The sequence below is a fragment of the Dipteris shenzhenensis genome, chromosome 22, assembly GCF_047967505.1.
Source record: "Dipteris shenzhenensis isolate YYH24624 ecotype China chromosome 22, Dip_SZ_1.0, whole genome shotgun sequence".
Lineage (NCBI taxonomy): Eukaryota > Viridiplantae > Streptophyta > Polypodiopsida > Gleicheniales > Dipteridaceae > Dipteris > Dipteris shenzhenensis.
In genome coordinates, this window is record NC_141617.1 from 38,118,975 (window position 1) to 38,135,434 (window position 16,460).

Here is a 16,460-nt window from a genome sequence, read left to right on the forward strand (position 1 = left end):
TGGCTCTCATCAGCCACATCTATGGTGGCTAAGATGCCACTGCGCTGGTAGTCAATTTCCAGCCATCGCAGTGGCCCACAGTTACTCACCTGCTAGTTACCACCACCATCGGGCTTGCATGCATAATTACTACGAGTGCAGCAAATTACCAGTCACCAGGTTTGCATGCTCAGTAGTCTACTAGAGTGCATGGTAATGAGTGATTAGAGGTGATTAGGCATCATGATTTACTTTTGTGGTAATTACTTCCCGACACTAGTGGCTCTCATTAGCCACATCTGTGGTGGCTAATATGCCACTAGACTGGCAGTTAATTACCAGCCACTGCAGTGGCCCGTAGTTACTCACCTGCCAGTTACCACTGTCGGGCTTGCATGCATGATTACTACGAGTGTAGTAAATTACCAGTCACCATCTTGCATGCTCAGTAGAGTACTAGAGTGCATGGTAATAAGTGATTAGAGGTGATAAGCCTTCATGATTTAGAGTACTAGGGTGCATGGTACTAAGTGATTAGAGGTGATAAGGCTTCATGATTTAATTTTTTGGTAATTACTGCCTAGTGGTGGGTGGCTCTCATTAGCCACATCTGTCGTGGCTAAGATTCCATCGAGCTGACAGTTAATTACCAGCCACTACAATTGCCTACTCAGCCACCACTAGGCGTCTACTTCATGATTACTAGCCTATCTAGGGTGGCACCTAAGATTCCACCGTGGTGGCCTACAATTAATATGGATGGAACCTCGGCCAGGGGCTCTAGCCACCAAGGTGGCTTGAACTTTATAATATATAAGATCTATGGCATTTGACATTTTACTATGTTGCTCTCATATGTACATGTCGATGGAGGCCTCAGGATTTTCACAGCATGGTACTCTCAACTTATTGGGGGGGCCATAATCTGAGTCCTAGAAATGTGCATGGTCTTTGTCCTCTCCATTGTCTCCTCCATTGGCTCCCTAAAACAATTTAATGCAACAAGCTAGGTTGGCGGTAATACTGAGTTGTACAAATTTCCTCTTGCTCAACGAGGCTCATAGCCACTCAGCAATGGCTAGATGTAATCTTTTGTCCTCTAAGTCTCTCACTGATCTTTTGACTCACTGAATGTAATGTTTTGGTCTCTACGGCTCTTAGCAATTGCTGAGTTTTTATTACATTTATGTAATTTATTTTTGTTCAATTTGAGGCTCTCAATATGCACTGTTGTTAACTTTTATATTTTAAGGGTTATGGTCACTAGATGTAATCTGTTGTCCTTTAAGGCTCTGAGCTCGGGGGTGAACTACTTAGAAACCCTATATATCACACCCGTGCAAGGGGTATTTAAAAAATCCCTCAACTAAAATTTCCCCCCCAATAAAAACACCCTCTTTACTTATAAACTAAGTGATTTTTTTCTAAAGTTGAATTTAAAAACTCCTCTTGTTATTTTAAACCTGTTAAAATTTTCCAAAAAGTTAATTTAAAATACCCCTCCTTTTGAATGCACGTGGTACACTAAAATTTTATGAGGTGAAACCCCCGAGGCTCTCAACAATTGCTGAGTTTTTATAAATGTAAGATCCTCTATTCAATTTTTTCTCAATATAAGTTGTTAATTTTTATATAACGTGTTATTGGGTGTAGATGTACACTTGATGTACATTGTAATCTCTTTTGCTCAATTTTCACTTGATGAATTGTAGTTGATTATTTGGATGGCACCACTGGGCCTCCAGTCACCGCAGTGGCTTAGAATACTCTAGAAAAGTACATTTAAACTTTTAGAAAATGCAATTTAAGATGATAATGCAATCCGCATGCATTATACAATATCCAAGATGGCACTAGAGAGATATGGCATGTCGATATAGCCCTTGCCCCTAAAGGGGACCCCTCAAGGGCCATATCGTCAAGTGCACAAGGAAATACATTTTCCTTAGTACACAAATATATAACTCCAAGAGCCAGCAGGGTGGCTGTCATAGATCTCCTTCTGTTTGCCAGCACAGTGGTCGTCATAGACCACCTCCTGATATACAAATAAAACCTTCACAAAATATAGGATGTTCAAAGAACCATATCTCCCTCACCAAAATTCAAATTAACAAGCTTTGTATCTCAAAACAAAGCACAAGACCTAAAGTACGCAATGGAAGCAGAAAGAAGAGCAGTGTCTTTGAAGGATGGCATCATGCCTTGATAGAAGTAAGGGCTTGTGCATAAGGCTTGTTACTCTCTCTACAAAGGTATAGCACCATTGGCTCTAATACCATTTTCTTCGATCGAGGTGAGAGAGAGAGAGAATGGAGTGCACAAGTGATGATTAATTATACATTGTGAGATTATTAATTGCACAATGCAGTGCAAATGACATGGTTAATTGAACAATACGTTGTATCCTAAAGAAAGTTTCACCCTTAGGGTTAGGGTTAGGGTTTGTCCTAGAACCCTATCTCTCTGGTGGAATTTACACTATTCTCAACACAACCCTTTGGATGTTGGAGGATTGATGTTTTGTTCACCTACGTGTGTATCTTGCGGTGTTTTTGTAAAAATAGAGTGCATCTTCCATGATGGATGTAGAGAATTGAGGTGTGTAACATGTGGTATGTGGCCATCTTCAAAGTTACATTGTACTTTTATTTTTGATGTTGGAGTATTGAGATGCAATCATGCATGTGATATGTGGCCATGTTTTTGTAAGTTCATAGTGCAGCCTCCATTTTGAATGATGACATAGGATCCTTGCCCTTAACTATTTTATCCTTTTAAAAGCGACGATATTAGTTCTTGATAACTTATGTGAAAGCGGCTATATTAGTTCTTGATAAAAAGTTAACTTGATGCATAGCCCTAAAAGCCACTATATTAGTTCTAGTTCTTGATAGAAAGTTCAATTTGATGCATAGCCCTAAAAGCCACTATATTAGTTCTTGATACAAAGTTAACTTACCTTTGGACATTTGGCTGAGGCTGGGTTCACACCACCCGGCGGCCATCGTCCAACATGTGGTGTGGCTATCGTCCTAGTTGGCCCAATAGGAGGGATGGGTTCAGACACTGACACAAAAGGTTGGCCTGGTTGGCCCAATAGGAGGAACGGGCTCGGACACAAACACAAAAAGTTCGTGTTCGCTCCATGGAAGCCACACATGCCATGGCCAACTCCTCCAACCGGACACAAACACAAAAAGTTCGTGTTCGCTCCATGGAAGCCACACATGCCATGGCCAACTCCTCCAACCGTCGCAGGATTGACCCATTCCATCTCCTCCAACCACTACACCAATGACACGTTGGTGACATAAATTGTCAGCCTGGCGACTGTTGATTGGTGTGAAGCACGGCAATCCTCCAATTCTATTTCCTCCTCCATGGGCGGGTGGGTTTTGAACTCACCTCGAGGCCGTTCACACACCGCCAAAGGGTGCCCAAGTATAGCCCAACATGTGGGCACCCAAAAAGAGTCCTCGATAGTTTTGAAGGGGTGCGCCCCATAACACATTTCCTGTCCATCATGGGTTTTTAAAAAGTGAACCCAGGGGCACCCGCTTTACACACCGCCCAATGGCCGCCCAACAGTGGTTTTGTAATTTGTGGGACCGTGAACACAGAGGTGATTGGTAGATTTGAAGGGTGCCGATTGTTGGGCAGCCAAGCGTCGTTGCTCAAGGAAGGGCTTGGAGAGGGCAAGATGTGGAGGGCAGTAGGACTAGAAGGCGTGGTGACGGGCAGTGTGTGTGTGTGTAGATGCCCGCGCATCGTTAAAAAACTCTGTCTGGTGTTGTTGAATTGGCCGCCGCCCGCCGCGGAGCGAGCCTCTTAGTGTGTAAACAACCTGATATGAACCCACACTCTTCCATGATATGAACCCATACTGTTTCATGACATGAACCCATCGTCACATTCTTAACAATTTCTTCAGTTTATTGTGTTGTGTTTAGCATTTGCTCGAGCTCCATGGCCGGGGATGACGAGGACCGATCAGGTCCTTCTCGTGGTCGAACTTCCCACCGAGCTACCCATGACGATGGCGCTCGTCGAGATTTCAATGGCTTCAAGGACGCCCGAGAGTACGGAAGTCGATTCCGAGAGGTACCCCGCTCGCAACAGTAGAAATCCTGCATTTTTTGAGCGTATTCTGTCCAGAGTACGAGTATATCGTCTGTCTTTTTGAGTAGATTATGTCAGAATAATGAGCAACGGGAATATACTCGCGCTCGATCTGCTGCTTAGAAAGGTTTGGGAGCCTCTAATTTACTTCGTTCAGGTAGGGCTGCGATGTCTTACGTTAGGCTCTCAGAGTCTAAAAGGCTTCTTGAGATACTTTTGAGTAGTTATGGGGATAGTTCTTTCTCTTACCAGACAGAAAATTTCACGAAGTAGGCACGCAATGAGGGCAATTAACTGCAATGCTTCTCGAAGCTAGGGTAGCTTAGCGGGGTACAGGAGACTGACGAGACGAAGCTATCATGTAAGGATTAGTATGGTGGATGTCCCTTGGAAATTCAATCACTTAGTTTGTTCGGGGAGTCGGCCTTATGTTAGTTCTTCAAACATCTAATAGACGCTATGAAAAACCTGAAATGTTATGTTTAAGAAAGCTTAACGTCCATCAAAACATAATTAAACACAGGATTAATCGCAAGTTTATACATTTGATACAGCATATATTTGACACATCTTGGGTTAGACTTTAAGTGTCTTTAAAGTATATAGCAAGTTATTTTCGAACGCAAAACTTGTGAGCACATACAGGAGTTTGTTCTTTACTTCTGCATATTATAGCAGACACTTGGAAGTACTCTGCAATATTAAAGTTGAAACAGATGCATGTAAAGAAGCTATCGTATATACACCACCACTTGTTTGCTAGTTATCGGTCATACCTTCTAGTTTCCCCCTGTTAGTCAATGATCAGAATCAAGTTTTAGGTTTGAAGGTGTACGCCACATGTGCAAAACCAAGGCTTAAGAGTTTCTGAAATGTATGGAAGTTTGAACTCCAAGTCTTTAGTAACGGGCAGATGACCTAGGGAAAGGAAGAAGAAGAAGGCTGGTTCACCTCATGATAGGTGAGAGGAGTGGATGGAGCCTCAAGGCTAAGGTCTAAAGGCCTTGGTAAAGGGTTTTAAAGCACCTTAAAAGGAGAGGAAATGGACAAGTTGCAAAAGTGCGAAATGGAGATTTGTTCCCCCCCACAAAGTGTTATAAATCTCCCCACAACGTGTGCAGCAACACATTCTTTCAATCTCCGTGTGCATTCATCTCATCCCCTAGTCAGCTGTGGTTATGCTGACATGTACAGGAAACCATGAACATACATAATGTGGTTTCTTTCTCTGTACAGGCTGAATCTGAGGCCAGTATTGCTCAATCATCAGAATTCAATGACTTTAGGTTATAGGTGTTGAGAGGCAAAATGTCATATCTTCTAGTTTCCCCCTGTAAAGCAAGGATCAGAATATCTTCTAGTTTCCCCCTGTAAATCAGGATCAGAATCAAGTTTTAGGTTTGAAGGTATACGCTATATGTGCAAAAACAAGGCTTAAGAGTCTCTGAAATGTATGGAAGTTTGAAGTCCAAGTCTCTAGTAACGGGCAGATGACCTAGGGAAAGGAAGAAGAAGAAGAAGGCTGGTTCACCTTATGATAGGTGAGCGGAGTGGATGGAGCCTCAAGGCTAAGGTCTAAAGGCCTTGGTAAAGGGTTTTAAAGCACCTTAAAAGGAGAGGAAATGGACAAGTTGCAAAAGTGCGAAACGAAGATTTGTTCCCCCCCACAACGTGTTATAAATCTCCCCACAACATGTGCAGCAACACATTCTTTCGATCTCCGTGTGCATTCATCTCATCCCCTAGTCAGCTGTGGTTATGCTGACATGTACAGGAAACCATAAACGTACATGGAGTTTATGGTTTTCAATCTTATGAGTGACTCTCGTGAGATTGAAACTGCACTATGTTTTTAGAGGATGAGTTTGGGAATGTTCCTGGATTCATCTAGGTATATGTACAGGAAACCATGAACATACATAATGTGGTGTCTTTCCCTGTACAGGCTGAATCTTTGGCCACTATTGCTCAATCATCAGAATTCAATGACTTTAGGTTATAGGTGTTGAGAGGAAAAATGTCATGCGCTGTGCGATGATCCTGGGCAGTGTAAAGGCCATTTATTCAATGATGAATATGGTAGTTGAATCTGTGCAGTCCATGAGCATATCGTCTCAAATGAGAGTCTTATCATTATTTTGTCGTCGCTTCTTCTAGCTCTTTCTACTTTGCTTTTAACTCGGTTAGAGTTCAAGCTTGTCTAGCTGTGCTTCCTTTTTTTAACACGAAGGGTACAGTTGCCCTTTCTTACATTGGTATCCAGGTACACAGTGGTACTAGAACTGTGTACCATTTCATGCAGAGGAGGTTGTGAAATGTGTAGAGTGAGGAAAACTGAGAGCTAGGAGGGTTTGATTATTGCATGCAGAGGAGTTTGTGGAGTGCACTACAGTGAAGAAATCTGAGAGCTACCACAAATCAAAAAGTAACTCATACAAGCCACTATGGGCCTTGCAATCACAAGATACCCATACACTGTTGGTCCTCATTAAAGAGAGCTGATCTGTTTCATCTGGGTGGAGCTAGACTGTAGACTGAGGCTATGCTGGCTGCTCATTGGCTGTGCAGTGTGGCTACCTGTGGGGGGATTGAGCAAATTGTGCCCATGAAAGGATGGGATGAAGAGAGGCTTGGGGAGCTCTAGGGGCGCTGAGGTAGGGCTAAGGGCTGCTGGACTAGGTGATGCTGTAGATTGAGGGGAGGGGCTGCTCATATAGGCCCCAACTCGCTCAAGACCTTGGAGTGAGTGTACTCAAAAGGCTTACCTGCCTATGCTCAAGCTGCCGCTACCCCCCCTTACTCCACCTCTGATCCCCTCCCCCCTTCCTACGTGCATCCCCGCCCTCAACCTCCTCCGGCTTTCTTTTCTCTTCAGCCTCCCCCTCCACCTTCAGCATTGCCCCCTCCTGCCTGCTCTTCCACCTCCCCTCCGCTTTCCTTGGCCCCCCCCCCAACACACACACACACACACACACACACACACAAACGAGCTTCACATAGCCTGGTTGAAGGGTCTTTTTGGGTTCCCTGCTTGCCAGCAGCCTGCTGAGGAGCTCCCTGCTGCGGTGGAAGACTAAAGCATGACTTTAGCTGGTCTAGCCCCCCCCCCCCCCCCCCCGGTTGGGCTTTTAGAGGGTTTCAATTCCTCTAGAGTAACCACCCCCTCATGTCTTTTATTGTTTCTTTAGCAGCACAACGCTTTGTACTTGTTTCCTGGAAAAGGAAATCTTGGTGGTGACCCTGTTGGAAAGGTCACCTCCCCATCTGTAAGCCCCCATATGAGGAGAGCATGGGGGAGGGGGACCTAGGGCAGTACCCAACAGGAAAAGAGAGAAAGGGGCTGCCACATAGACAGCATCATGGCTGGCATGAGGGCAGCACATCTAGAACTGTTAAGGGCAGGACAGAGGGCCAGGAAAGTACGGAAGGATGGCAGAATACAGATGCCTGCTGTACGGCTGGCATACGGAGCTCAGGCAGGAGCCTTAGAGCTGGAACAAGCCCGGAGCAGAAGCAAGATAGTCTGGGACAGATTGCGAAGGATCTAGGACATGGAGGCGCACTGTTTGCAGAGGCGCAGACATGGCAGGGAGTGCAGGCCCAGATCTGCAGCAAGGAATGTGACTGTCAGTGGGCAGGTGGCAGGCCTTTTATAGGCTGCATATTTGCCTTGAATGGAGGGCCAAAAGCCCTGGAAGTTTGGGCCATAAAAGGCCTGACTTGTGTGCCTTATAGGGCTGGACCAGCTACAGACTGGTCGGCCAGTCTGTAACAGGCTGGTCGGTTTTTATCAGCCCACCCTTGGGGCCTATATAAGGAGGCCATTCAGGCCTCATTTGATCATCATCTGGAGCAGCAATTCCACCAGCAGAAGGAGCAGCAGCAGGGCTACCTTTGGGCCTACAGTCAGGAGGAGAAAGAAGTATCTTGTGCTGCAGACTTAGCTTGCAGGAAGCTGCCCACCTAGACTGGTTTCCAGACAGCAAGGTGGAGAAATCATTCTAGACGGAAAGTCTACTCACGCTCGAGGTGGAGCACGCGGACTCTAGTCTAGAGATAGCCAGCAGATAGGAGAAGGACTTTGTGGTAAGATCAGAGGACCACACCATTGGTGGGACTCTGGATCTGTCTATTTTGTATTGTGTCCATATTTGTGGACGGAAATATATTATTTGGTGGTTTCTCTATCTAGTTTGGTTCATTGTCTATTGATGAGTCTGCACACCTATTGAATGCACATAAGTAAAGAAGTTTGTGATTCCACACCCACACCACACACTGTGTGAGCTCCTGGGCATTATTTCCGCTGCGTGTACCCTCTGTTGGGTCATTTCTAACATGGTATCAGAGCCCAAGTAGGAGGCTCACAGGTGTGGGAGCCTGAAGGCAGGGACCTTGCTGAAGGACGACCCTGATTCAGAAGCTCTTGGGAATCGACTTCCACGACTGGAGGATCGTGCCCTTGCGAGAAGGAGGGTGACTCAGGTTCAGTCAGGTGCGTTCAGAGTTCTGGGTTACTGCATTTGAGTTTGGTTGACTTTGCTGTGCGGTATATACAGCAGAGATGTCGACAGCCTCTTCAGCCCCTGCTATCCCTTCCTCCTCCTCCAGTTTTATCTCTTTCACTATCCCTAACTTTGGAGAGTCTGGGAACCTGGACGGGACTAATTACCCGATCTGGAAAGTGAAGATCCGGAGTCATTTAGTGGCTCGGAAGTTGTGGAAGCTGACCACGGGAGAGGAGTCGAAGCCGGCAGACATGGTGGACAGTAAAGGGAAGGTACTCATGACAGTAGACAGAGAGGAGCTTGAAGCTTGGGAAGAAAGAGATGCCCATGCCCTGGCAATAATCATAGGGACTACGGCGGACTGTGTTCTTCCGCATATCCAGCTGGCCGAGACGTCAGTAGAGGCGTGGGCCACCCTGAAGGATCTGTACGAGACAGATAATACCTCCCGGATCGTGCTTCTTCAGCATCAACTCTACAATCTTGATATGGAAGAAGGCGATACGGTACATAGCCATTTGACGAAGGTCAAGGTGGTGCGGGATCAGCTGGCAGCAATTGGTCAGAAGACAGACTCATGCCATCTGGCCTTGATGGTACTGAGGAGATTGACTCGGAGTTTCAAGAGCTTTGTTACGGCTGTGACAGTAGGACAGAGGACCAAACCTCTGACATTTGAGGAGTTGTGTCCCTTACTGCTACAGGAGGAAGCTCGGGAGAAGCTCTACAACGAGGACAAAGATGACAAGGCGATGCTGGTGAAGGATTCCGCAGGTAAGGGAAAGGGCAAGCCTAACAATGGCAAGTCCAATAAAGATGACTCTGATGACGAGGGGACTTCGAAGAGGAAGCACAAGAAGAAGTGTTTCTATTGTGATACGCCCGGACATTTTGCAAAAGACTGCAGAAAGAAAAAGGCGGATCTGAAAAACAAACAGGAGTCTGACCCAGATTCAGAGGGAAAGGCCAAAGCTAATGTAGTAATCGAAGAATTGTTCCTGGTGACATCACCGAGTGTTACCGAGGTCAGGTATGTTGATCCAGAAATCACAGTCAGGATGTCTGACATAGAGATGTGGGTCGACGAGGAGTCAGATACCTTTGTGAAGGTGAAGGACATTATGGAGCGCTTGGTACCTTCCAGGTGTGTGGCTGTTGACACTAACACGAGGGTGGATTCTATGGAAGGCCCTGGGGTCTCATGGTCAGATGGATGCTGGACTTCAGAAGGGGACAGTACAGGATTACACAGGATCTTGGCGGGTGCCTCATTGAGGTACAGGGTTTGCTTTCAGAGCGAACATTCAGGCAGTACAATAGTCTGGTATGTATTTGATATTCTGCATTTGAGTCTTTATAGCATGCTGTGGGGAGATTCTGCTCTTCATTTGTCTCAGGTGATAAGAGATTGGAAGGAATTGGCCTTCTTCGAAGGCAGAAGGGGAAGTATTGGTGCTTCTTCAAATCTCGGACACAGATTGCTAGAAGGTGGTGGACAAAGAGTATTGGAGCCAGAAGAGTATCTGCTTGAGAACTCAGCGAGAGTTCATGGTCCAGATTATCTGGAAATATTCATTGGTCGCAGACCTTGCCAAAGGAAGGACGGGTTGAAACAGACCCTCAGAGCATGGTGCCTGGAAGACTCCAGGTTGTTCACTCATTATGAGGGGGACGACTGGAAGATCGTGACGGCTGGATTGCTCGAGTTCAGAGGCGGGAATGTACTGAAGGAGGTGGTACCAGGAGGTGCTACCAGAGATGGACCTGTGTACCAGGATGGTGTGCGGAAGCAGAACCGGACCTGGTGGAGCAGGAGCCACTGGATGAAAAGCCAGGAAAGGATTTCGACACCGAAAGGTTCCAGAGGACTACGACCAGGGAGTTACTGGAGCATCTTCATCGACGTGTTGGCATTGGGCTGAGATGTGTCGGTGAGAGGGGGTGTTGGAAAGGTCACCTTCCCATCTGTAAGCCCCCATATGAGGAGAGCATGGGGGAGGGGGACCTAGGGCAGTACCCAACAGGAAAAGAGAGAAAGGGGCTGCCACATAGACAGCATCATGGCTGGCATGAGGGCAGCACATCTAGAACTGTTAAGGGCAGGACAGAGGGCCAGGAAAGTACGGAAGGATGGCAGAATACAGATGCCTGCTGTACGGCTGGCATACGGAGCTCAGGCAGGAGCGTTAGAGCTGGAACAAGCCCGGAGCAGAAGCAAGATAGTCTGGGACAGATTGCGAAGGATCTAGGACATGGAGGCGCACTGTTTGCAGAGGCGCAGACATGGCAGGGAGTGCGGGCCCAGATCTGCAGCAAGGAATGTGACTGTCAGTGGGCAGGTGGCAGGCCTTTTATAGGCTGCATATTTGCCTTGAATGGAGGGCCAAAAGCCCTGGAAGTTTGGGCCATAAAAGGCCTGACTTGTGTGCCTTATAGGGCTGGACCAGCTACAGACTGGTCGGCCAGTCTGTAACAGGCTGGTCGGTTTTTATCAGCCCACCCTTGGGGCCTATATAAGGAGGCTATTCAGGCCTCATTTGATCATCATCTGGAGCAGCAATTCCACCAGCAGAAGGAGCAGCAGCAGGGCTACCTTTGGGCCTACAGTCAGGAGGAGAAAGAAGTATCTTGTGCTGCAGACTTAGCTTGCAGGAAGCTGCCCACCTAGACTGGTTTCCAGACAGCAAGGTGGAGAAGATCATTCTAGACGGAAAGTCTACTCACGCTCGAGGTGGAGCACGCGGACTCTAGTCTAGAGATAGCCAGCAGATAGGAGAAGGACTTTGTGGCAAGATCAGAGGACCACACCATTGGTGGGACTCTGGATCTGTCTATTTTGTATTGTGTCCATATTTGTGGACGGAAATATATTATTTGGTGGTTTCTCTATCTAGTTTGGTTCATTGTCTATTGATGAGTCTGCACACCTATTGAATGCACATAAGTAAAGAAGTTTGTGATTCCACACCCACACCACACACTGTGTGAGCTCCTGGGCATTATTTCCGCTGCGTGTACCCTCTGTTGGGTCATTTCTAACAGACCCTTTGGGCTCCCATGGCAGCTCTCTTGACTCCCACAGCCGTTTGGATTATACGTTCCTCGGAGGACAAACAATAGGTGAAGAATGCTGCTAAGTCCCTCCAAGACAGAGCATTGGCGGGCCATATTGTTGGCCTCAGACCTAGGAGGAGCCGGGGTTCGTGATTGGATCTAGGTGAGCTTGGCCATACCTGGTGACCACATCCAAGAGGGCACCATCTATGGAAGGAGTCTTTCTTCAGCTGAGGAGCTCCCCCATTACCACCTAGGCCTTGGCGGAGCAGAGTCACATTTTTCTTGGGCCGTGCCTAGTGTTCTTCATATCATGATATCACGAGTTCGTACCTGATGACATGGACACGACCCACCTCATGGCACAATTCTGAGCGATGCTTCGGTTCTTGGGGCTCCAAAGTGTAAGTGTCCATCTTGTCCTCCATCGAAAGTTGTTTTGGCACAGTGTTGTGAAGTCCCCAACTATCACAGCAGTCTTGATTCTTGTAGATGACGCGGTCCCACGACTAAAGGTCATCGTAGAGTGCTCAGAGACCTTGCCGTTCCTTGAGACAATAGATGTGGGAGAGCTTTGGCAGAGGGTCCATGTCTTCGACCTCCCTAATTAGTGCCTACGTTGCAAGTAGATGGGACACCTGGCGAGGCCCTGTTCTTTGGATAAGGTAGGTCCCCACCCACCCACACACTCTGGCCGAGGCCAACAATGTGAGGCGAGAGGACAAATCCCAGCGGCTAGCCAAACAATAGCAGGAGTCCCAAATGCCTTAGGTGGAACCTTCTGAGGGGATCTGGATCAGGGTGGATCGGAAGAAGCCAGGCTAAAGAGCCACGAAGAACCGTAGACATCGCACCCACCGTCGACAACATGCGAGTACAAGCCCTCCACCAGCTTCCCCTTCCCAGGGGAAGCAGGTAGAGAGAGCCCCCTCAGGACGTCCTCAGGCAGTTGAGGGACAGATCTATGTTGGCCTTTTGGCAAACGTGATTGATAGAACACCCCATAGTTCACAGGAGGCTTCCCCGGAGTCGGTCATAGGAAAGCTTCAAATTCATTCTCTCAGCCCCAGTTCGGTCTCTTACCGTTTCAGGGCTCAGCTTCTACGTAACCGACATAGGCGGCCTCCTCTTTCTCTGTCATCAAGACCGAAGCCTCATAATCAGTTCAAAACAGGTCGCCCTTGATCAAATCAGCAGGAGGAGCTTGAAGCCAGTCAAAACCACTAAAAACATGTGCAGCCGATTAAAAACAAGTGCAACAGGTCGAAATATGAGATAAACTCCTCCAAACTTGCTGAACTACGGAATTGAGAATGAGAAGCTGAAATGAAGTACAAGCGTATAAAACCAAACCCTAAGGGTGTATTCCTAACTGGGGTTACAAACAACTAACTCATAGCACTAACTATGGTTAAAGGGGGAAAACCTCAATGAGGGTCAAAGTTCCCGTAACCTTATTGCTAACCTAACATTGACCACTTCCTTAATATTTCCAACATTGGCGAGGCTAAAGGGGCTGCTGGGCTAGGGGATGCTGTAGAATGAGAGGAGGGGCTACCTATATAGGCCCCAACCTTTACCAGATTTGGCCTGACCTAATAGAGGGCCGACCTCATCTGTGTATAAGCTGACTGAGCTTGTACTTGGTTCAACTTGCTGATGTGTTAGGTACTTGATCTGGTGACGAGGGCTATCAACCTGTTGAGGTGGCAGACTATGCTTGTTGCGACTAGTGATTGAACTGCTGCCTGCGTGGCAGCAGTTTGCACCTATCTTGAGCTGTACGGCTGGCTCATGCTGATATGGACCCCCACGGCCATCTCTTGTGGCCTGTGGGATGTTGGGTCGACAGGGCTGTTGTCCATGTTTGCTGCTCCTGCTGTTTGCTGCTTTGGGGAGTTTGGCAACCCTTGTGCTGCCATAGGGTTAGGCAGATGGCCACGGGGTGAGGGATGCTTGTGACACATGTATTTGCCGACAATTTATGAAGCTAAAACCTTTTATGATCTGTAGCAGGATCAAGAAAGAGTTGGATGTTTGTAGGATGGAGCCTGTCCAGATCTATGTCTTCCTAAAGACATCTGTGCACAGAAGGTTCTGCGTGGTATGAGGTTCGTACTCTTAATGTGGGAGTACAATGTCACAGGGTTACCTGACCTCTACATCAGGGGTTATCCTTGCGAGGATCTACAAATGCACTAAGCATGGGCATCTGGCAAGAGATCGCAGGTTCAAGAAGAAAACTAAGGATCAGGACTTAGAGCCAAATTCCTCTTCTTAGTCTGGAGGTTCTAAGGCAGTTATTTCCACGACTACCCTAGCATTCTAGCACTAGCTCTGGGCCCCCCCACGGGTCACAGCCAGGGAGGGTTTGTGGGAGGGTGTGTGGGCTACTTTGGCCCTAATCAGTTGGAATTCTGGCAAGTAAGGTAACAATGTGGAGGTATGAACCAGATGACTTTGAGGTTCTGCTTGGTGGTGCAGAGACTGCGGATCTGGTGTGTACCGGCGTTTGAAGTTTGGATTTCCGTTCGTGATGTGTTCACAAGAGGATACAGGACCTGTTGGGTACCGTAGATCATTATGCCCCACCGGGAACTCAGTGCGACTGGCTTGGGAAATCACAATTGAGGAAGATTCCTTCTCTGTTGGAGGTGGCATTGTTGTTGGAGGATCTAGGTTATTCGGTGCACTCTTTTGAGGTGAATCCAGTATACCGTTGCTGGAGGGTCCATGGTTGCATCTTCATTGACTTGTTTCTTCAGATTATATGCTCACCATGAGCTGCAAGGGAGGGTGTTGTAGTCATGTGCATTTTCTAGTGAGTGAGGGCTGTTTTGTGGGTGTGCCCGCCCTTATTCAGGTGAGAATAGACTATGTTTGGACGCCTTTCCAAGGCTGCTGGGGGGGCTGTCTTGCCCAGCTTCTAGGGTTGGTTGGCTAGGCCTTTTATCTTATCTGGCTGGGTTAGCCGACTTGGAGGTCAGCTCAACCGACTAGCCTGGTCTGTTGACTGACCCTGGAGTTAGCCAGTTGGCTGGCCCTGGGTCGGGTCTATGTGGCAGGCCATTTATAGCCCTGCCCACTCCGTTATTCAGGATCACTTCAGGAGCATCTCTCTCCTGTGTATCCCCCTGCTATATATACAGTTGCCATTGCCTCTATTTGTGTAGATTCTCCTTTTCTAATCATTTGTCATCTGTGAAGATTCTCCTTCTCTTATCATTTGTCATCTATTCAATTATTCCCCTTACCACATTTTGGATAAATTGGATTCTTTAAGTAGCTTCTAAAAGATAGTATTCTTCCAGTATCTACCAGAGTGTTATAAGAAGTATTGGTCCAAGGGTCCACTGATCATGATTCATAATTTACTTACTCTTACCAATTCTCTCATCTCAGAGTTGTGTAAACGATAGGTTAATACCACTGTACCAAATAATTATAGACACAATCATGTTGAATACTTCCAACACAAGCATAAGTACCTTAATGCTACCAAGCAGTTACATGTCCAAAAGATCTTATCATCAAGTTCTCATCATCCTTTTTTGGAATATTATCATACACTTGGATGGACACTATAATACCAATCTCTTTAGATTATTTAACAATGCATTTTGAATTATCCAATATCAAGGGATCCCATCATGCAATGATGATTAGCTGTCCCCCATGGGTAGTTCTAGTAATCTTCTACATTCTTAGCATGATTGTCTATCCATTGATTTGCTTGTTTATTTTTGCTTAGTCACCTTCTTCCTTTCTTCTTTATTTCTTGTTTTCTTTCTCTCTTGTTTATTTGACATATTTTAGTAGCATTGGGGTTTGCCCAAGAGACTCTGTGTGTCCTTATAAACCCAATATAGCTGCTTATGCTTGGGTACTGATGATGACATAAGTGTTGCTTTGCTTGCTAAGTATGTCTTCCTTTTGTTTTTCAAAAAAGTTTTTGTTACCTCTTTTTTCTTCTCTTCTGTTTTTTTTTTCCTATTTTGGACTTTAGAACAACAAACAAGGTGAATGATATTTAATCATTCACAAGGCCTGCCCAAGATTAAAAAAGCAAACAAAAAAGAATGCACTGGAGATGTGTGGAGGAAGACTGCAGGAGATAAAGGAGAGAGAGAGAGAGAGAGAGAGAGAGAGGGGGGGGGGTGCGTGGGCGGAGGGGAGCAAGAAAAGGTGGAGATGGTGTGTAGGAAGACTTTAAGAGATAAAGAAGGGGGGGGGAGAGACAGAGAGAGAGAGAGAGAGTCAACCACTTTAAAGTGTGCATTTAAGTCCATACCAGAGCTAATGAAGAGAAGCCACCTATCAACATATATTGTCCAATAGGAAAAATGCACTGTCACGAATTTTAAAAATGCCTAATTTTTGCTTTGCCCAATTTGAAATGCTGCTAAGGCTACCCAGAGGGTAGGCCAAAAATCTCAATTTTATGATTGGACATATTCTAGTCTTACAAAGGTATATCCATTGATTGAGCTCTCATTTCTAATATTTAATATTCCATCAAATTATGCTAAGGATAACTATCACCACAAGTGATACTCAAAATAAATATATTTACCAACCCATACTCACGTAAATCATTAGACTACCATTAAATTATGCTAAGGACAACTATCACCACAAGTGATACTCAAATAAATATATTTACCAAGCAGTGTTGGGCGTTGATGACGTTGGTGGGGATGTCATAGTAGCTAGTCCTTGCTATGCGTGATGAAGTTTATGGTTTCAGCCTTATGAGTGACTATAATGAGATTGAAACTGCACTATGTTGTGCTTTTA

General features: G+C 46.2%; 1 protein-coding gene across 5 annotated transcripts in view; it reads left to right on the top strand.

Annotated features, from left to right (window-relative positions):
- Window positions 1-3,755: 3,755 nt before the first annotated feature.
- Window positions 3,756-16,460, top strand: part of LOC147888079 (splicing factor U2af large subunit B-like) — a 72,648-nt gene continuing 59,943 nt past the window's right edge. Inside the window, exon 1 of one of the 5 annotated variants that reach the window (XM_087393159.1) lies at window positions 3,756-4,083. In XM_087393159.1, coding sequence (XP_087249285.1) covers window positions 3,959-4,083 — 125 coding nt within the window. In that variant the 5' untranslated portion in view covers window positions 3,756-3,958. The remainder of the gene's footprint in view (window positions 4,084-16,460) is intronic. The other 4 variants (XM_087393158.1, XM_087393161.1, XM_087393160.1 and 1 more) reach the window with 4 other exon arrangements.